The 19,264-nt window shown below is 49.8% G+C and overlaps 10 protein-coding genes across 10 annotated transcripts; 6 read left to right on the top strand and 4 right to left on the bottom strand.

Moving 5' to 3' along the window:
- Positions 1-220: 220 nt before the first annotated feature.
- BKA55DRAFT_496902 (DNA polymerase phi-domain-containing protein) lies at positions 221-3,299 on the top strand (the record flags this gene model as incomplete). Its single annotated transcript, XM_046186407.1, has 2 exons — positions 221-1,238; positions 1,285-3,299. The coding sequence occupies 2 exons, from the start codon at positions 221-223 to the stop codon at positions 3,297-3,299; spliced, it is 3,033 nt and encodes a 1,010-aa protein (XP_046056762.1).
- Positions 3,300-3,370: 71 nt separating this feature from the next.
- BKA55DRAFT_550293 (nucleophile aminohydrolase) lies at positions 3,371-4,619 on the bottom strand. Its single transcript, XM_046191262.1, has 3 exons — positions 4,479-4,619; positions 4,166-4,390; positions 3,371-4,113 (listed from the first exon to the last, which is right to left on the bottom strand). Exons 1-3 carry the CDS (start codon positions 4,479-4,481, stop codon positions 3,454-3,456), a joined length of 888 nt encoding a protein of 295 aa, XP_046056761.1. The 5' UTR covers positions 4,482-4,619; the 3' UTR covers positions 3,371-3,453.
- A 1,684-nt stretch (positions 4,620-6,303) lies between these two features.
- BKA55DRAFT_30612 (uncharacterized protein) lies at positions 6,304-7,592 on the top strand. The gene is made up of 2 exons (XM_046185614.1): positions 6,304-6,557; positions 6,615-7,592. Exon 2 carries the CDS (start codon positions 6,632-6,634, stop codon positions 7,406-7,408), a length of 777 nt encoding a protein of 258 aa, XP_046056760.1. The 5' UTR covers positions 6,304-6,557; positions 6,615-6,631; the 3' UTR covers positions 7,409-7,592.
- A 524-nt stretch (positions 7,593-8,116) lies between these two features.
- Positions 8,117-9,431, bottom strand: BKA55DRAFT_588534 (uncharacterized protein; the record flags this gene model as incomplete). Its single annotated transcript, XM_046194808.1, has 2 exons — positions 8,117-9,181; positions 9,240-9,431. The coding sequence occupies 2 exons, from the start codon at positions 9,429-9,431 to the stop codon at positions 8,117-8,119; spliced, it is 1,257 nt and encodes a 418-aa protein (XP_046056759.1).
- A 476-nt stretch (positions 9,432-9,907) lies between these two features.
- On the top strand, positions 9,908-11,517 carry BKA55DRAFT_631088 (cytochrome C1 family-domain-containing protein; the record flags this gene model as incomplete). Its single annotated transcript, XM_046196949.1, has 4 exons — positions 9,908-10,287; positions 10,437-10,594; positions 10,725-10,787; positions 10,845-11,517. Exons 1-4 carry the CDS (start codon positions 10,213-10,215, stop codon positions 11,515-11,517), a joined length of 969 nt encoding a protein of 322 aa, XP_046056758.1. The 5' UTR covers positions 9,908-10,212.
- Positions 11,518-12,175: 658 nt separating this feature from the next.
- On the top strand, positions 12,176-13,602 carry BKA55DRAFT_550285 (uncharacterized protein). The gene has a single exon (XM_046191261.1). The coding sequence runs from the start codon at positions 12,571-12,573 to the stop codon at positions 13,255-13,257; it is 687 nt and encodes a 228-aa protein (XP_046056757.1). The 5' UTR covers positions 12,176-12,570; the 3' UTR covers positions 13,258-13,602.
- A 10-nt stretch (positions 13,603-13,612) lies between these two features.
- Positions 13,613-15,462, bottom strand: BKA55DRAFT_550283 (P-loop containing nucleoside triphosphate hydrolase protein). Its single transcript, XM_046191260.1, has 4 exons — positions 15,202-15,462; positions 15,045-15,136; positions 14,874-14,988; positions 13,613-14,825 (listed from the first exon to the last, which is right to left on the bottom strand). Exons 1-4 carry the CDS (start codon positions 15,202-15,204, stop codon positions 13,713-13,715), a joined length of 1,323 nt encoding a protein of 440 aa, XP_046056756.1. The 5' UTR covers positions 15,205-15,462; the 3' UTR covers positions 13,613-13,712.
- A 308-nt stretch (positions 15,463-15,770) lies between these two features.
- Positions 15,771-17,565, top strand: BKA55DRAFT_30508 (chaperonin Cpn60/TCP-1 family). Its single transcript, XM_046185611.1, has 2 exons — positions 15,771-16,532; positions 16,580-17,565. Exons 1-2 carry the CDS (start codon positions 15,918-15,920, stop codon positions 17,420-17,422), a joined length of 1,458 nt encoding a protein of 485 aa, XP_046056755.1. The 5' UTR covers positions 15,771-15,917; the 3' UTR covers positions 17,423-17,565.
- A 224-nt stretch (positions 17,566-17,789) lies between these two features.
- On the top strand, positions 17,790-18,281 carry BKA55DRAFT_683061 (uncharacterized protein; the record flags this gene model as incomplete). The annotated part of the gene is made up of 3 exons (XM_046198453.1): positions 17,790-17,876; positions 17,936-18,048; positions 18,104-18,281. 3 exons carry the CDS (start codon positions 17,790-17,792, stop codon positions 18,279-18,281), a joined length of 378 nt encoding a protein of 125 aa, XP_046056754.1.
- A 361-nt stretch (positions 18,282-18,642) lies between these two features.
- On the bottom strand, positions 18,643-18,990 carry BKA55DRAFT_683060 (cysteine alpha-hairpin motif superfamily; the record flags this gene model as incomplete). The annotated part of the gene is made up of 3 exons (XM_046198452.1): positions 18,643-18,783; positions 18,840-18,904; positions 18,966-18,990. The coding sequence occupies 3 exons, from the start codon at positions 18,988-18,990 to the stop codon at positions 18,643-18,645; spliced, it is 231 nt and encodes a 76-aa protein (XP_046056753.1).
- Positions 18,991-19,264: the final 274 nt, after the last annotated feature.

The following is a 19,264-nucleotide window of genomic DNA, read 5'->3' as shown; positions in this document are numbered from 1 at the left end:
GTATTGCTAGATTGGTATTTTGATATTGAAATCATTAAGGTATCTTTATTAAATTCTATAATAGTCCTGTCTGTATACTTGTATCAGTGTGGGGTCGCTGGGACTTTTTGGCGGTCGCACCTGGCAGAACTGTCGGGACCTGTATTTTTTTTTGACAAAGCACCTATCGCCAACAGGATCGCAATAGAGACCTACCAACAAATATCCGGCGCGGCAAATCATGGGCAGCAAAAGGAAGCGCGGAGCCAAGGAAGGCGCAAATGGCGTACAGAAAACCCCCAAGCGCACAAAGAGCGACAGCGACTCCGTCAGACCTAACTCGAAGCCGACATTCGATAAAGCACCCTTCGTCGAGGCGCCAGTTGGCGACGAACGGAAACGAGAGGCTGGCCTTTATGAGTTACTAGGGAGTGAGGATCCCACCGAACGAATCGAGGCCGCCGACTGTATTGTCCCTAGCTTGCTTGCAGAGGATGTTTCCGAGGCTGTGCTGCAACGACACTTGGACCGTCGCCTCTTTCGCGGACTCGCAAGTGGTCGCAATGCCTCGCGCCTTGGTTTCAGCCTGGTACTCACAGAAATCCTCGGACAGCTCTTCGGAGAGAAGAATCTTGCCGAATCGAGATACCAGGGACTCACCTTTGAGAAGGTTCTTGAAATACTGATTGAGAACACACAAGCCATCGGCAACATCCCTGGGCAGGAGGAGAGGGACTTCGTTTTCGGGCGGTTGTTCGGAATTTTCGCTTTCGTTAGATCTGGGATCTTGTTCAGCAGCGATATCTCCCGATGGAACGCGGTTCTTAACCTAATTCTGGATCTTTCTATCAGGAAGGTGTGGCTTCGACCACAATGTGGTTGGGTTATTGTACAGTCCATCGAGCAGCTGAACAAGAAGCAAGCTGAGGTTACACTGAAGAAGGTCGCCGAGGCCAATTTGGCCAAGACACCCGAAGGAGTAGCAATCTGGATCGCTGCGCAGACTCGATTCCCTGGTCTCAGCATCAAGCCTTGGCCGGTGCCTCTCCACAAGAACACTTTTGGTGATCTCGCTGCAATTCTGCGAGAAAGTTTCAAGGATGCTCTCGCTGATCAGTCAGAGCCTGGTCAGCAGATTAATTTTCCGGGCTGGTCTCCTCAACTGCACTACGTGTGGAGTATCCTCTTGGAACACTTTGTCGAGAAAGGAGAAGCTGGACTTGAAGATTTCAAGCAGTTCTGGATTCGTGTAGTAGATGGTGAGTCTCATGAAACCCTTAAACATTCGTTACTGACGTCTGCTAGACTCTCTTTTTTCTAAACGTGCCACGGAAGGCCAGAAATTCAGGGGATTCCTGGTGTTTCGAAAGATGCTCGAGGGCCTGTTTGACTTTCCTGCTCATGTCGAGGCTCTCTTCAGCAAGAATCTCACCCTTTGCCTCATGAACCAAGCTTCAAAAGAGGATAGATATCTCCACCGAGCAGCGACCAAGGCCCTCAAAGCAATTGAGTCAACGACCTCAGCGCACCCGTCGACAATCATACCCATTCTCAAGGGTCTACTAGGCGAGAACGGAGCCTATAACTTTGACCAAAGAACAAATACCAAAACTGTCGACCAAATTTTGCAGAACGTATCAGGAGAGACTGGCGAAGAGATATTGAAGATCATCCGATCCCCCCTTGGCACGATTGCTAAACAAGACACAAAGAAGGCTTCATCCACACTCCGAGTTTACGTTGACTATCTTTCAAAAATTCTCAATGCTTCAGCCTCGCCTACATCGGGAGAGTTCCAAGAGACTGTCTTCTCAGCTGCCCTCCAAGAACTCTCTCAGCTGGCATACTCTCAACCCAAGAACATACCGGCAGATACACTCACAGAAGGTGTTCGCGAGCTCTGCCGAACTCGTCTTGAGTCGTCATTCGCTAAGGTCAGCCGAAGAACAGAGGATTACGGCTCACTATGTCTTGCTGTGTCATCCATTGACCCCGACTCGGTGGCAATGACCGAAGAGATCAAGACAGCTGTCCAGGAGGCGTTGTTGAGGATGCAAAAGCTACTCAGGCGCAAGGCGGTAGACGAAAGCGAGAAGAGTCTTTTTCAGAGTATCGCGATGTTACACGCCGTGTCTATCTTCCGACTCTACAACGAGGACCCCGATGCTATGGAGGTTCTCAACGACCTTGCCCAATGTTCCGACCGCCTTAAAAAGGGCAAGTCCGCAGAGACCGAGGCTGGCACATCAGAGATTATCCTTGAGATCTTATTGTCAATGGTTGTGCGACCTTCATCTCTCATGAGACAAGTTACGCAGCAAGTGTTTGGTGCCTTCACACCACAGATCTCAGCTGCAGGTCTAGAGCTCTTGACCGGTCCCCTCACATCTGGAGAGAATACGAAAGGCCAAAAGGAATTGTTCAGCACCGGGGAAGATGAGATGGAGGTCGATGAAGACGAGGACGAGGACGAAGAAGGAAAAGATGCTGATGAGGAGGATAATTCGGATATCGAAATCGATTCTGATGTCGAGTTTATTGATATCAAGGAGGCGAACGAAGAAAGTGGGGAAGAAGAAGATGCTGAGGACGAAGATGGAGATAAAAGCAAAGGCGAATTCGACAGGCCTGAAGATCTGGACAATGAACTCGAGAAGATCCTCAAGAGCCACCGTCTGGACAAGGACGTCAATGCCGAATCATCAGAGTCCGAGGGTGATATGTCTGACTCTGAAATGTTCGCCATCGACAAGCAGCTCGCAGCAGCCATCAAGCCACGCATCCAAGACCGCTCGAATGACTCCAAAAAGCAGAAGAAGGAGGCCAAGCAGTCAGTCCTCAATTTCAAGAACCGGATTCTTGATTTTCTCGACATCTACATTCGCAATGAGTCTCGCAACCCTCTCTCATTTACTCTTCTCTTACCCCTCCTCGATCTTATGCGCACAACCAGCACAAAACCCCTTGCTGCCCGTGCGAGCAAAATCATTTCTAACTACCAAAAGGGCCTGAAGAAGGCCCGCAGTAACCGCCAAGAGGTCCAGATCCTTGAACCTGATGACATGCTAGACTTATTGCGCGAGATTCATAAGGCTGCTGGGCAGGATGACTCGCATGCTTACGCAAAAGCGGCCAGTACGGCGAGTCTCATCCTTGTGTCGGCCCTCGTCGCTGCGGACAAGAGCAAGACAAAGGATGTTCTTGCCGTGTATAGCAAGACACAAGAGAGCTGCCTTTCTGGCGAGGCGAAGTTGCAGTCGTCCTTCTTTGATGACTGGCAAAACTGGTACCGAAATGCAATACAGCAAGTTCGGAACTGATACCCTAATAGACATAATTCTTCCACGGACAGATGGCACGAATCGAAACTAGGCACCCTGGAAGTAATTCGGATGCCTGCAGATGAACCATTAAATTCTATGAACTCGTCATCGTGATAGTACAGTTGCCTTGATTTTTCCTGACACAAGTCGCCTAATCCTCCATCTTGTCATCCTTTGCATCTTCATCTTCGTCGTCGTCATCATCATCATCATCCTCGTCCTCGGCCTTTGCTAATCGCTCAGCCTCTTCCCGTAGCCCCTTTGGCACCTCAACATGTCGTCCCTTGGTAGGACCGTCAGGCCCACTGATCCAGGTCATCTCCAGCTCGAAATCCTTATCCTTGTTATCCTTCTGCGCAATGTAGATTATGCGCGCAGCCTGCTTCACAGCCTCCTCCAGAGTAATATTACCAGCGGGCAGGTCAAGCTTCTCCAGCTCGGCCTTGGCGGCCTGTCGACCCTTGCCTGTAGCCGCTCCGTAGTAACCCCAGTACATACCGCTGGGCTCGATCATGTAGAGGAAAGGACCGCCGTGCTTGCCCTCAACTTTGCCGCCAGCGCCAACTTTGGGTCCTGAGCCAACCTCCCCATCGACGGGAGTCTCTTCGGGAGTGTCGTAGCCGCCCACGATGGCGGTGATGCCAAATGGTCGAACTGATCCGTACATGGTGTAGGCCTGAAGGTAGCCACCCATGCGGCTGGCAAGATCGGATGTTGGGATGGGGGTCTTGAAGTTCTGTCGCCAGCTCTGGGCCTCGTCGCGAGCGCGATCGACGAAGTGGCGTCCATCAGGGACCATACCAGAAGATACCTAGTGAGATTAGTACGAGCTCATGCTAGACATTGCAGGTAGGTCAACATACAGCTCCGACATGGCTATCGATAGTTGCAATGCGCTTGTTGGCACCGGGTTTTAGGAGCTTGGATGAAACGACCTTCTCGATAGCTAGGACAACACCGTCCTTAGCTCGAATACCGATCGAGGTACCGCCATTCTCTACTGCCTTGACTGCGTATTCGACCTGGAAGTTGCGTCCATCAGGGGAGAAGATGGAGTTGAGCAGATCGTAACCCGTGCCTATCGACGTCTATAGTGTGAAAGACAAGCTAGGTCAGCACTTGAAGCTGTCCCTCGATGACGACGATCAGGTTTGAGCGAGTGTATGGTTAGCTTACCATGATGTCTGAATTCCCTAACCAAGTGAAATAGTGTGATCCGAAAGGCAAGAGAAGACGAGGTGAGAATTGGTGAGGTGGAGAGGAGCTGTGTCGTTGAGATGTTTGCGATGGCGTTGGCTTGGAGCTTCCTTCACCTAGGCAGCCTGGAGCTGCGTGTTGCAGTTCACGGCGGTAGGTACACTGCAAGGCTGGAGAGTTGATGCCTGAGGTGTGAAGTATTTGTGCCACAACCAAGCGCCACAGTCTGTACGCCACATTTCAGCTCAGCCTTGAGAGGAGTGGCCCGCACGTGGCTGTGGAAGCGGGAGTGGCGGATCCCTTTAGCTCTTCCCGTGTGAATCGATCTCCCCTGCAGGAGGAGACCTTTATGGATTTGGAGTCTAGAACTGCGCCTCAAACACCCATGGATCCCATACATACAGTGGAGGGGTTTAGCTTTTAGTCTAAGTCTCGGGACTGAATCGACATAACATGATGCTATATCACAGAATGATATTTCTTTTACGAGATTCCTCTAATAGCCATATACATAAAATCATGGATACTTTTTAATACCTCATATGGTTTCTGCCCCCATAACTTTGACGCTTTGAAAGACTAAGGTAGAAAGTGAGACCAGCCTAACATCGAGGCCCAAGTCGAGCACGCCGTCAAGTTCGCATGTCTCTTACTACCTACTAGGCAGGTAAGACCCCATAGCGTCAACACTTGAGGACCACAAAATACCACTATAAAACCTAGGCATGACTGCTTTGTTGCTGGCGGTGAGTCTCATGTTTGTTGGAGCCTAAGGGCAGCTGATTAGGGCAGTGAAAGACCCCGAGATTCCCATTTCATGCTGCCTGTATTTGAATCATATAATGACATGCACGACCTAAAATGATTGAGAACGTGGCGGAACTCAGTGAACCACGTCAAAGGAGATGATTCGGAAACGGAATGCAGATGAAACAGACAACCATGTCGGCGTTAAGCTAGAGCATAGGACAGCAATTAGTGTGTTACGGTCGCCTTGTGGCACAGGCTTATTGGGTCGCACAAGGTCAATAAGACCAGGGGTTGAAGCTCTTGAAGTTGGAAGAGTGTGAATCCTTCTGTGAAGGCGTGAATGAGGCCAGTGAATGAAGTATCGGTATCAGCATAGACATCTGAGAGCAATATTGCCTGGGAGCGAAGATCAATACACAAATGATGCATATCATAAAAGCGTTGAGTTTAGTGCCGGTGGTGAATGGAAGTGGATGTTGTCATAAGGCCCATCATGTGCCTCTGTTAGTTGTGTCTTTACTGCGTCATGGCCTGGGAAGAGTGCCTGAGCAGATGAATTGGCAGGTGTGTGTCCCACTGAACTGTCCCACGTTCCATTGAATTCATTCATTATTGAGTACCCCTCCATGTATTTTTTGGACAGGAATATCCCCCGCGCTTCACTCTTGAAGACGGTCTTGATTCTTCACATTAACAACGCTCGCCTTAATTTCGACTTGAACAAACTGCATAGAACGCCGTTACACTTTCAAGTCTCCTTATCTTACTTGATATCTGCATAAACAACCTCCAAAAGATCGTCTCAGGCGTTCTTGTCTCCCCACTCACAACTCACTTCCCTACCCCCGTGCGCTCCCTGCAACTCGACCCAACGGTCCACCGCTCTTAGACAAGCCCCTCCAAGTCAAGGCCTAATCAAGGGTCTTTTGAGCCAAAGAACAAGAGACGAACCTCTCTTTCTTGACCCAACTTTTTGTTATACATATCTCTTTTCTTTCTCTATTGACCTGTCTGCTTTCTTTGACTACTTGTCAAAAAGCTTAGCTTAGCTTCCAAATATAACAAAGAACAAGGGCTTCCGCCTGTTCCTGTCTTCACCTGCATTGCGCATGACCCCGAAACGCCTCCGTATATCGCTTCATTTCGCATTCCTTGCTATCTCAACCAAGGTTTCTTTCGAGGACATCGACTTGAAATAGGCAGACGACCCCGAGAGCTACAGATATCATCTCTGTATTCTGATATCAGACCTTAAAGCAGCAACTTCTCGTGCCCCTCCTGCTGATATATATCTCCGCACCAAAGTTGGTATTCAGCAACTACCCTTAAACTCAATATTATGCATCAACTGCTAACAACTCTTAGAAATAAAAGAACCAACCATGGCCTTTTCTCAGTCCAACATGCAACAAGATGAGCTTGCTACTCTCCTGGCCCGTAACCTCAGCTTCAACCCAATTCCCGAGCCTGCCCCTGCACCTCAACAAGAGCCGAAGGCCGACCTTGCTGAGCCCATCATCTATACTTCAATTCACTACACCCACTCTGCACACATATCTCAAGCAGCTCAAAACCAAGAGGTTCCGCGTCGTGCTTCAGAGCCACCCCAGACCCAAGGACCCAGTGTCGACGCTATACTGCAACACCATGGCGTCAATCCAGCTACTCTTACGCCTTCACAACTCCAGCTGTTCAAAGTTGCCGAACCTTCTCAGCAAGAGAGACTTATTGAGCTTTGGAACATTTGCCCTCCCGGAAACGGCGGCGATATCCCAGCTCTCGCCTGGAGTAGCACTACTGTAGAACACGAGGAGCAACTTGCCCGCTTGCGTTACGAACGACTGAACCAGCAACAACAAGTCATGAGTCTGGATGGTACCCAAGTTCAGGCAGTTGACGGTAGGTGGGTTCGCAACTCAGAGCCTGAGGTGGAACCATACATGACTTCTGGCTACGAGGAGTTAATGCGAAGAGAGCGTGAACGAGAGGCCCGGGACAGCCAGCCCAGGAGTACCTACGGTCTCTACTCACATGCCACAGACCCTGTCTACATGGGCCCCGACTACGCTCGTGAACAGCAGTTCCTGGAGATGGCAACACAATACGGTGCTTACCAGGGGTTCCGAGCGCCGGAGGTGGACACTATGGATGTTATGTAAATAACCACCGTTTGTCCAAACCGAGCAGCAGAATGGTATGGCCAGATGTTCAACGGTCAATCTACATAGAAGCTCGGGAGGGAGATGGGATATCATGTAAGGTGGACAAGTTATACGCCAATGAGCGTACAGGAAAGGGATTTATTGCTTGAGGCATGGACTGGCAGTCATTGTATGGATCTTGTTACTTAGTATGGTTACCAGGGTGGTGAATGAGTTTATCACGAGATACTGGCTTCCAAAGGGAGTGGATAGGGCGTTGGTGGAACCTTCATTTTTGCAAACCACTTTACTCCCTCTTCCTGTATCGCCCTCGTTGATTACTTGCAATGTGTGCTAACAACAAGTTCTACCTAGAGAGAGCACAATGGCAGCAGTTTGGTTTGCCATAGGTACGTTGTCCCTTTCAACACCTGCTTTCCGGAGCCGCTACTCACTCAATGTATTCCCTGACCGTGATATTCGATATATGCTTCCTGGCAGTATGTACCAAGCCAGACACTCACCCACTATGTATCTATCTAGAATCAATACAGAAGCTTCCTTAAAAGCCACTGCATGTTTTTGACTTCCCAAAACTCTTGATTTAAGTATCAAGTCACGTTCATATCTTTATTGCTGTCCAAGTCATTGTAAAAGGGGTATCAAATTCCATTTAAGCCTTGCGAAGTGAATGGTCATCATCATGCAGTTCATCTATATCCATGTCTAAATTCCAGTCTTCTCGAGCTTCTTTGCCAACTCATCCACCTCCTTGTCCTTGACAGGGATAACAGGTTCCTCTTGAGCCTCCTCGGCCTCCTTGATCAGCTTCTCGGCTCGGTCCTCAGGCTCAATTTCCTCTTCCTCCTCTTCCTCTTCCTCCACTTCACTATCTGGCTCCTCGAGGTCCTCCAGCTCGTCAACACCCCACTCATCCTCGTTGACAATATCACCACCGAACTTCTCCTTGCGCTCCTCGAGAAGCTCTTGAAGGACGGGAATCGACTCGTCATCCTCAGTGAGAATGTTGCCGTTGATTTCAATTCGCTTCAAAGCGGGAAGACCATCCTTGGCTGCAGTTGCGAAGGCCTTGATACCCTTGGAGGTGATTTCGTTGTATTGTAGGCGCAGGGTCTCGAGCTTAACATTCTTGCCCTTAGCCAGAGCATCTGCCACGAGGACACCACCCTTGGCACCAAGTAGGGAGTCACCAACTCCTAGCTCCTGGAGTGAGGTCCAGTTGGCAACAACCTTTGACAGGGCCCGGGCCCCAGTGACGGTGAAAGTGTTGTCCTGCAGGTCGAGGACTTCGAGTTTGGAAGCGTGACTGAGACCCTCGGCGAGAAGGTGGGAGATACCTTCTTGTCGAATACCGTTCTGAACCATCTTGATCACTTTGATCTTGTTGTGCAGCTTGTAGGCCTTTGCCCACGCGGTCATACTTCCATTCTCCAATCGGTTTCGGCCGCAAATAACAGTCTCAAGATCGGGAACTTCCTTTCCTTCCTTTCGCGCAGCCTCCTTCTTGGCGTGAAGCTCCGAGAGCGCATCGGCGATGAGGATACCGGCGTGAGGGCCCATGCCATTGTTGTTCAGGTAAAGGTGCTGCAGCGGCACGTGGGCGGCTAGGAAGGCCACGAGAGGCGCTTGAACGTTCAAACCAAAGGCATTGTCGTTCAAGTTGATAGTGTTGAGCTTGGGAAGGTTGAGGACGGAGGTGAGTAGCGAAGAGATAGCGTCAGGGATCTCGCTCAGGAGTCGGCCGGTGAAGATATCGGCGAAGTTTGCGACCTGGAGAGTTGTGTGTTGGTATGTTACAGCAGCCAGGGAAAAGGGATATTTTACGTACTCTCAGGTTCTTCTTGGTCGCAAGAACCTCACCAAGAAGCCTACAGGCGCCAACACCAAGAGTGTTACCCAAAATACGAACTTCTTCGACGTCTGCGGATCGAAGAGGGGCAATATGAGGCTCGAGATCCTCAGCAGTGTCGAGCTTGAGGCCCTTTCCTTCGAGGGAAAAGATCTTATCGGAAGAAGTCATTCTATAAGAAAGTGAGAAAAGAGGAAATCGCTCAGGATTAAACAGCAAAGATGGTGACGACCAAGTCTAAAAGGAAAAGTCGGTTTAATGAAATCAAAAGAGTGTCGCCGCTGTTTGGTGTGAAGATGAATTGAGTCAAGGTGGGGGTGGGGTAGCAGGCAGAAATAGGCGGTAGTTAGGCTTCTTGATCAGGCTTAGAGCATTTCCTCACTTTTTTATGTAATTTCCTATTGCCATGGGCAGCTGAGCTAGGCTTCTCGTACCGGTTCGTCAGTGAGTGAGCATGAACAGACAGGAATATAGAGGTGTCACTCGACTCATTCGATCACTTGAAGATGGCTTGATGAACTGAAACATTATAGAAATGGTTATGACTCATTTTCGCAAGGTCTCTGTAGTTATAATTGCAGTAGCTAATAATAAATACCTTATTACCTATGAAGTTCCCGAAAGTGTTTCCACTGTCCTATGCAAATATCTTGTCAGTTGGATCATCAGAACGAACCCGACTTTAACCCGGGAATCGGAAAAATTTGGAAGACTCACAGCGGAGCGGAAAGTCACCTGGCCGCTCAGCCGAGCAAGGCGAGAGTGGTCAAACACGTGACCCTGATCCGACCCGCATCCAATCAGAGCCGGCTTATTGGAACGCTCGATAGGATTTTGTCTGATGCTGCTAATGATCTCTGCTTGAGCCCTTTTGTCCTCCGACTCCGAGAACGACCTCCCCATCTCGCCGTCTCATATTCGATCGCACCAGCGACGGTATAGCTCGCCCATAATGCTTGCCAGGTCGTGTTTGCGCTCGACGCGCACCTTCAATGGACTCCGGAACGGCCCTTCTGCTGTCACCAAGGTATGGCACGATCCTACCACCTCTGCCAACGAGCTTCCCGTTTGCCGAGTGATCATCACCACGAACCTCGACACACCGCAACCACGCCAATCGCAACAGAATGCGCCTCAATTGCATGTACACGATTGCTGACCCCATTTTCTTCCCAGCGTGCCGCTTCCTCGAGCTCCAGCGCCGCCAGCGATGCCTCTGCCACTCGATTGAACCTGGCTGCCGCCGCCTCGACTACCCTCGCCCTCGGCTCCATGGCCTGGTACTATCACCTTTATGGACCTGTCGCCTTTGCCATGACTCCCGCTGAAGAGGGGTACGTGATACTTTCGGTTCTCGATTATTGTGTTTCTACATCATCCCAATTCGGGTGATGAGGCATAAATGCTGGCTATCGATGATCCGCACTGTTATTGCATCACCAATTGCTAACAGTACCAATATAGTCTTCACGCTACCAAGTACCCTTGGGTTCACAACAAGTGGTTCAAGACCTTCGACCACCAGGCGTAAGATGCCACCGACCCTGTTGAATACGCCATGCCGAATTACTGACCCCCTCGTAGTCTCCGCCGTGGTTTCCAGGTTTATCAGGAGGTCTGCCAGTCCTGCCACTCCCTCAGCCGAATCCCCTACCGAACTCTTGTTGGTTCCGTCTTGACCGTTGACGAGGCCAAGGCCCTTGCCGAGGAGAACGAGTACCCCGGTGAGCCCGATGAGCAGGGCGAGATCCAGATGCGTCCCGGAAAGCTGGCCGATTACATGCTTCCTCCTTACAAGAACGAGGAGGCTGCTCGATTTGCCAACAACGGTGCTCTCCCCCCGGATCTGTCTCTTATCATCAAGGCCCGTCACGGTGGCTGTGACTACATCTTCAGCTTGCTCACCGGTTACCCTGAAGAGCCCCCTGCTGGTGTTCAGGTCGCTCCCGGCATGAACTTCAACCCTTACTTCCCCGGTACCGGTATCGCCATGGCTCGTGTCCTTTACGACGGCCTCGTCGAGTACGAGGATGGCACCCCCGCCACCACCTCTCAGATGGCCAAGGATGTTGTCGAGTTCCTCAACTGGGCTGCCGAGCCCGAGATGGACGACCGAAAGCGAATGGGTATGAAGGTTCTTGTCGTCTCTGCCTCTCTGTGGGCTGTCAGTGTCTGGGTTAAGCGATACAAGTGGGCTTGGCTGAAGTCTCGAAAGATCGCCTACGACCCCCCTAAGGAGGTCAAGGTCCGCCGCTAAACGGGCAACATCTCAAAGTCTCATTTGTATACTAGTCGCCCCTAGAGCAGCTCCTTTGTCGGCGGTGGCGGGTAGAAAAGAAGCCTGGTCGTGGAAGGAAAGGTGGATGTTAGAGTGTAAATCAGATGAATCGTTTTCAATACCTTATTCGACAAACTACACTGGGAAATATGCAGGAGTGATTGGTGGTAGAAATGTGAAGCTTTCTGTACTCATGACCGCTACCTTGGCAAACCTTGATGGTTGATATGATGCTCATGTCCTGATTTGAATAACCGAGTTCAATGAATTTTTATCAAAAGCCTTGGTTTAAGTTTACTATGGCGGTACCTTTCAAACCCTCCAAAACTTATGTATCATACTAGGTATTATATGCAGGACGGATTCCATCAAGACACTCGACTAATATACTATTACCAACACAGAACTAATGACGAGTGATAGCTGGGTGGTCGTGTCTCGGACTTATCAGGATACATTGAAACGTCTCTCAGTGAGGGACTTTAAGTATTGCTACTGGCTTAAGAGATAGAACTATCACATTGGCTATCCCTGATTGTAACCTGACTTCTATGCTTTAACTTAGCACGTATTTATGACATGCCGCGGAAACAAAATCCAATATGCTGCCATCCATAAATGCGTGAATGGCTCCAGCGGTTTATTCACTAACGTCCAAGGTTGGTACGTGCGTCCATCCTTGTCATTGGACGATAATCAGCTAGTGCTATAACATTCAACCTCCACTCCATTCTCCAAACAGGAACCACTTTTCACTAAGTAGGTTGCAGCAGGTGCCGTCTTTAGGTAGTTGACCAGTCACTGTTGCTCCTCTTAACCACTCCCCTTCAATCCTATTCGGTTCTCAATCTCCTCCTCTCACCTCCACGCCCTCATACTCGATTGTTGTCTTGTTCGCCTTCTTTTCACGCCACCGGGATACCTTGACAGCGTTTTCTTTCGCGTCAAATCTTTTCTGCACCGGTTTCGCTGCCATACTCGATTTTGCCTCGCCGTGCGTGCCTCATAAGAATTGGCAAGGACCACACCATAATGCCCTTTGTTGGAGAAGACGTCCACACAGGACGTAAGCGACGATGGAGCGATGACGACGAGCGGTCCAGATTGACTTCATACCCTTCAGAGGAAGCCAAGGACTACTATATCTTTGACCAACGGCCGGGGCTAGCCTTACGAAAGGTCCTTCCACTTTCTAAGCGAACCCGTATTACCGGCGACGATATTCACGTTACAGACGCCGTCAACGCTTCTAGCTTCCCTTTCAACACACCTCACCGCCGACGGCGCTCATCGCAACTTAAGATGCTGCCGGTTCAGCCCGCCTTTGCCAAGCCTCAAGTGACAGGCGCTCTGCTTGCTCCCTGCAACATCTGCCACCGCAAACCAACCAAGAGATCCGATCTCGACTCCTTTGCCGATTGTGAGGGATGTGGCGAGCGTACTTGCTTCATTTGTATTCGAGAATGTCATGGCTGGAATCTGGATGCTGGCTCTGGTGTCTCGGAGCAAGAAGTACTTTCAAAGTCATTCCATATGGACGATGTTGATGACAGACAAGAACAACAACAGAACAATACGAAGAGCGGAACACGAAAAATAGACAAAGGATGGAACGCTGTTGGACACCGGGCTGTTGTGTGCAGTCGGTGCAGTATTGAGCGTGGAGCAGAAGGAGACGTCGCATGCTTGGGTTGCTTCTCCCGGATGGAAGGCTCATAAGTCGGAACATGTATGGCATTATGGGTGTTTGTGGACGAATAATGATGGTTTTCTCGGGCTTAAGCTGGGCACACACATCTGCCTCAGGTAAGGTAGTTCTGCAGGGTATTTTGAGCGCAGGATCTGCTCTTTTGGATGGCACGGAAATGGGCTCATATAGTACGTTAGCGTTTACGGGCATATCGCGGGAACGGTGTTTCGGTTTTCAGGACCTTGATGGTCTTGTTTTGTGGCATTCGGATTGCAAATGGACCATGGGAGTAATTTCACAGTAGATAGATTCTGCAGATATCAATATGGCATGGGGAACATCACAAAATAAGTCATTCATGTAATTCACTGTTGGGCATGTTGGTAAAAGCAATTTGTTCATTGTGACGTCTATATTCCCGCCATCCAATTGCCCTGTATTCATACACCGCATTAAAATACACCGTGCCCTATGGTGAGTATGTCTAGTTGTACTGCATATACGTCGCCGTCGAATTGAACTTGAGGTTACCCTTGATGACTTTGTCAACTGCACTGAGGAAGTCTTTTTCAGATGCAACCTTTCTCCTTGCGCGGATGGCATACATGCCGGCCTCAGTGCAAACACTGCGCAGCTCGGCACCCGTTGCGTTGGGGCAGAGACGAGAGATGAGCTCCCAGCGGATATCCCGCTCAACCGACATGGATTTAGCGTGGATGCGAAGAATGTTAGCACGACCCTCAAGGTCGGGCAGGGAGAACTCGATCTTTCGATCGATACGACCAGGTCGCATCAGGGCAGGGTCCAATGTAGAGGGTCTGTTGGTGGCAAACATGACCTTGATGTTTCCTCGAGCGTCAAAACCGTCGAGCTGCGTAATAAGCTCCAGCATAGTTCGCTGAACCTCATTGTCTCCACCAGCACCATCATCAAATCGAGCACCACCGATGGCGTCAATCTCGTCAAAGAAAATGATGCATGCCTTCTTTGTACGGGCCATCTCGAACAGCTCTCGAACCATCCTTGCGCCCTCACCGACATATTTCTGAACGAGCTCACTACCAATAACTCGGATAAAGGTGGCGTCTGTTCGATTGGCAACAGCTCGGGCACAGAGGGTCTTTCCGGTTCCAGGAGGACCGTAGAGTAGGGCACCCTTGGGGGGATCAATACCGAGGTTGACGAAACGCTCAGGGGACAGTAGAGGCATTTCGACAACTTCTCGTAGCTTCTCGACCTGCTCCTTGCAACCACCAACATCGCCGTAGGTGACATCGGGCTTCTCCTCCACTGTCATCATCGTAACGCTCGCATCGATTTTGGGCGGTAGGGGAAGCATAATTTGGTACTTGTTCCTGTCGACACCCACGCGCATGCCTTCTTCTATATCGGTAGGACTGACGCGCTCTCCAAGCTGGACAACGAACTTTGCGATTTGCTTGACGTTAATCACATATTTGCTCTTGGCCTCATCGCCCTTCTCGTCAGCTATGATTTTTGTGCAACGTGCCACCTGGAAAGGTTGCTCTTCAGACATTCGCTGACGGTCGGCGGCGACGTCCCATAGATGGGGAGGTGCGAGCCCTGTGTCGGATTCCTATTCATGTTAGAAGTCTGTCATACATTCGCAGATATTCCGCCCAACCTTGACGCCGATCTTCTCATCGACACTTTGTTGCTTCTCCTTGATCTGCTTCTCGAGCTTCTTGATAGATGTACCATAAGGCGCAGCACCGTAGGTCTTGAGAACCTGGATATCCCTGGTGCTGGTGTTAGCCAACTAGTCGCATTCTCATCTCCAGGAGGATATTCGCACTCGTCTGTTAGAGGTGTAATCTTCTTCTCTTCTATCTCATCGTCGGCGAAGTTCTTCTGGTACTTTTCCCAGTTGGAGCCGGTTGCGGAAGGCTGGTTGCTGGCTGTCAGTATGGGATAGGACACAGTTAAGCTTGCATGAACGCAACAAGACTGACCATGATGAGGACCGCAGCTCTCCAATCGTATAATAGTGTTGCGGGTTTTTGATGTAAGAGTTCAGTGATTACGAAGGTGCTGGTGGGTAATCTATGTTCGAAGAGAGTCGAATCGTCGCTGCTGTAGTCGTTTGTTTGGGGTTGGAGGTGTCACCGAATGCCTTCCGTAATCTGTGAGTTGCCTTGAGCGAGCTTGGAGCACGGACCCACGTAATAGTGCCTCTGGAGCCAAAAGCACGCTAGAACGTTCAGAGTTAGCTCAAGGAGCCCCTCGGAGCTGGATGATCTGTACCCCCGATCCAAAATTTCTAGGTTGACAATTCTATGGCGGAGTAGGGCAGCCTAGGGGAGGTGGGACATCTCCAATAAGTCCAGTCGTGTTCCTACAAAGCCCCGCCATCAACATCACTTCTTTACTTTGAGGATCTAGGGACCGCCAAATTATTATCAAAATATGTCTGCCCCGGTCGCAGCTCCAGCCCCTACAGCGGGAGGCTCTAGCAATGCTACTTTCCGAGTATGAAGAGCTCCAGACAAGCTTTTGAGCTTCACCCCGCTGACTCTAGACAGGATAAGGAGAAGCCCATGGCGGTGCGCTCCTCAAACATTGTCGCCGCTAGAGGTATGGCGCTTTTAGTGCAACAACAAGATTCTCAAATATTAACGGTTGAACAGCTGTCGCGGACGCTATCAGAACTTCTCTCGGCCCCCGAGGAATGGACAAGATGATTCGAGGTGGAAAGGGCGAGACCATTATCACAAACGATGGAAATACTATGCTCAAGAGCATGTCTGTCATGCATCCCACAGCAAAGATGCTTGTCAACCTTTCTGGTGCTCAGGATGTTGAAGCTGGTGACGGTACAACGTCTGTTGTCGTTATCTGCGGAAGTCTTCTTGGTGCTGCCGACCGACTTCTCTCCAAGGGCATCCACCCTTCCGTCATCTCCGAGTCTTTCCAACGAGCTGCCGCTGCTGCCGTCGAGGTTCTACACGATATGTCCCTCCCAATCACTCTGAGCGATACTTCCTCGTTACTGCAAGCTGCCAACACCTCCCTGTCGTCCAAGATTGTCTCCCAATATTCGAATTTGCTTGGACCAATGGCGGTGAACTCAGTGACCAAGACTATCGACCTGAAGACCGCCGATAACGTCGATCTCAAGAACATTCGAATTGTCAAGCGAGTTGGTGGAACGATTGAAGATAGCGAACTTGTTGATGGCCTCGTCCTTACCCAGCCTGTGCTCAAGAACGCTGGTGGTCCAGCCCGCATGGAGAAGGCTCGAATTGGTCTTATCCAATTCCAGCTGAGCCCCCCTAAGCCTGATGTATGTCCTTTCTGTCGTATGAGAAATCTTTTACTAACTTTTTGTAGATGGAGAATACTATTCAGGTCAACGACTACCGACAAATGGACAAGATCGTCAAGGAGGAGCGGTTATACCTCCTGAACATGGCCAAAAAGATCAAGAAGGCGAAGTGTAACGTTCTGTTCATTCAGAAGTCTATCCTGCGAGATGCCGTCAATGATCTATCACTACACTTCCTGGCTAAGCTTGGCATCCTTGCTGTTAAGGACATCGAGCGCGATGAGGTCGAATTCATCTGCAAGTCAACTGGCTGTAAACCCATCGCTGATATTGATTCTTTCACCGAGGACAAGCTGGGCTATGCGGACCTGGTTGAGGAGGTTCAGTCTTCTGGATCGCGCATGGTCAAGGTGACCGGCACCAAATCCGTCGGCAAGACCGTTTCCGTGGTCGTACGAGGCGCCAACTCTCTGATCCTTGAGGAGGCTGAGCGAAGTCTGCACGATGCTCTTTGTGTGGTACGATGTCTGGTCAAGAAGAAGGCTCTCATCGCCGGTGGTGGTGCTCCTGAGATTGAAATCGCCGCACAGCTGTCCAAGCAAGCGCGCAGCTTGACAGGCACCGAGGCCATCTGCTGGAAGGCCTTTGCGGATGCTCTCGAGGTGATTCCCACCACACTGGCCGAGAACGCCGGCCTCAACAGTATCAAGGTGGTGACGGAGCTACGACACCGACACGAGATGGGTGAGAAGAATGCAGGAGTCAGTATCAAGTCTGGAGGAGTCAACACCAATATTTCCAAGGAGAATGTGTTGCAGCCTCTTCTTGTTAGCACAAGCGCGATCGAGCTGGCGGCTGAGACAGTCAAGATGATTCTGAGGATAGATGACATTGCTTTGACCCGATAGAGTGAGATATCCCCCCAGCAGCATCTGCCTTGGGTTGTATGAAAATACCAAAATGGGTTCTGGATCTGCCAAAAGTACTGCATTTTATAGAGCATGGTGAATCCTATAATTTATGCGTGGTGATTAATTAAGTTCTTGTCATTGTGTTGTATGTGTTCTCATCAGTGCTTGACCTTGGAAAATGGGTGGTTGAAGGCAAGTCCGCTCCTTCCTTCTACCACTTCGCGATACCAGTTGACTTAAGGTACCCGAGGTACCAAGAAAGTTTTGCTCGTACGAAATTCCAATAACTCCTTTGGCACAACTGAAGAATTTCAGCTTTACGATATTGGTTCTTGCATTTATTTAGCTGCGAATTATCTCAACCATGGCTGCAAGCGACGAATCCAATTATTCAAGCAATGAGGACGACAATCCCAATTTCGCTGCAAAAGCTCAGGGTCGCCTTTTGCAGGTGAGATTTCACAATTTCCTGTTCTACAAGATTATATTCTCTAAATATTTTGATGACAGTTGAAGAAGGGGCGAGATGAGCGTATGAATGCTATTGTTCACGAGTCAGCTACGGAGATGGACAAGTTACGCACCAATATCGCCAGGTTTCAACAAGATCGACGAACAAAAGAGTATGTCTTTAGCACAGTCTTGAACGACTTCAAAGATTCAACTGACGATTAGTAGAGTTCATGCCGTTGCTATTTCTGTCACCAGGATTGTTGAAACAGTAGAGCGCAGGAAGGGCATTGAGCAGCATATGGAAACACTCGTTTCTCGGCTAATCACCAAGACCCAGGAGGTTGAGAGTATGATGGAAATAGGCTTTCGGGGCAGGGAAGAGGATGTAAAAAAGGCCAAATGACTGCAACTGACGGCCATGTTACATGTTGGGACATTTCATTCTTGGGAGTTTGAGGCGGGTCAGTGGGAATGAACAGCGTCTGAGTGCATAACAGGCACTCACAATCTACGAGCTCTAAAGTATTTATGAGTCTTTCTCACTACTCACGTTGACACGGCGGTAATCAAGGACATATTTTGAGGGATGCGCAACCTTCTGCAAACGAAGAGGACATATCACGCCACTGCTGACCATCAATATCAACGATACTCTCCAGAGAGGAACATGCATGGATTGCCCTTTATTCTATATTTATCGCATCTGTTGTACACGGTCATATTCTATGGCCGAAACCATTCCGTCGTGTCAAGTCTTGATTCTTTTACACCTGGTATCCAAATCCTGACATGCATGCTCGGTACTGGTCGATTAGGGATTTGCAGTCGGCGGCAGGATCTTTTGCGTTAGAGAAGAGCATGCACTCATCACGCTTGGCCTTCTCGTCCTTGCACACACAGCAGGGCTTGAAGGGGTGTTAGAATAGCAATTGGGAGTCGTTTTGGTCCAGGAGAAGCTCACCTTGGGCTTGCTGGCATCTGTAGTGGAAGGGGACGCAACATTTGCGGCGGCGCTCACGGGCGAAGCTTTGGGGCCAAGTCAGTATGAAATGAAGACCAATTGAGTGTTTCGGAGACGACAACATACAAATTGTTGTTTGAGCAGCGTCCATTGTGTCTGATTTTAATTCGTGGTTGTGAATTAACAAGTCAAAGAAAATAGATCATCCGGCTAAGTTGAACTGAATTCGGCCATTCGTATCCAATGGCGAAATGCGCCGGAGAGCAGATTTCTAAGCTCTGCCTAGGCAGCTGACCAATCATTGTTCATGGCTCACGTGGAGTCGCGAGGACTTCGCGCTCCAATTCTGACGTCATTTCTTTTCAAGTACGCGGTAATTACAATGAGGTAAAGAGATCCATTACTATAATGCTGGTTATCGGACC

Source organism: Fusarium redolens (assembly GCF_020744475.1).
Source record: "Fusarium redolens strain MPI-CAGE-AT-0023 chromosome Unknown BKA55scaffold_1, whole genome shotgun sequence".
NCBI lineage: Eukaryota > Fungi > Ascomycota > Sordariomycetes > Hypocreales > Nectriaceae > Fusarium > Fusarium redolens.
Note: the sequence above shows the minus strand (reverse complement) of the source record. Positions and strands in the feature narration are given on the sequence as shown.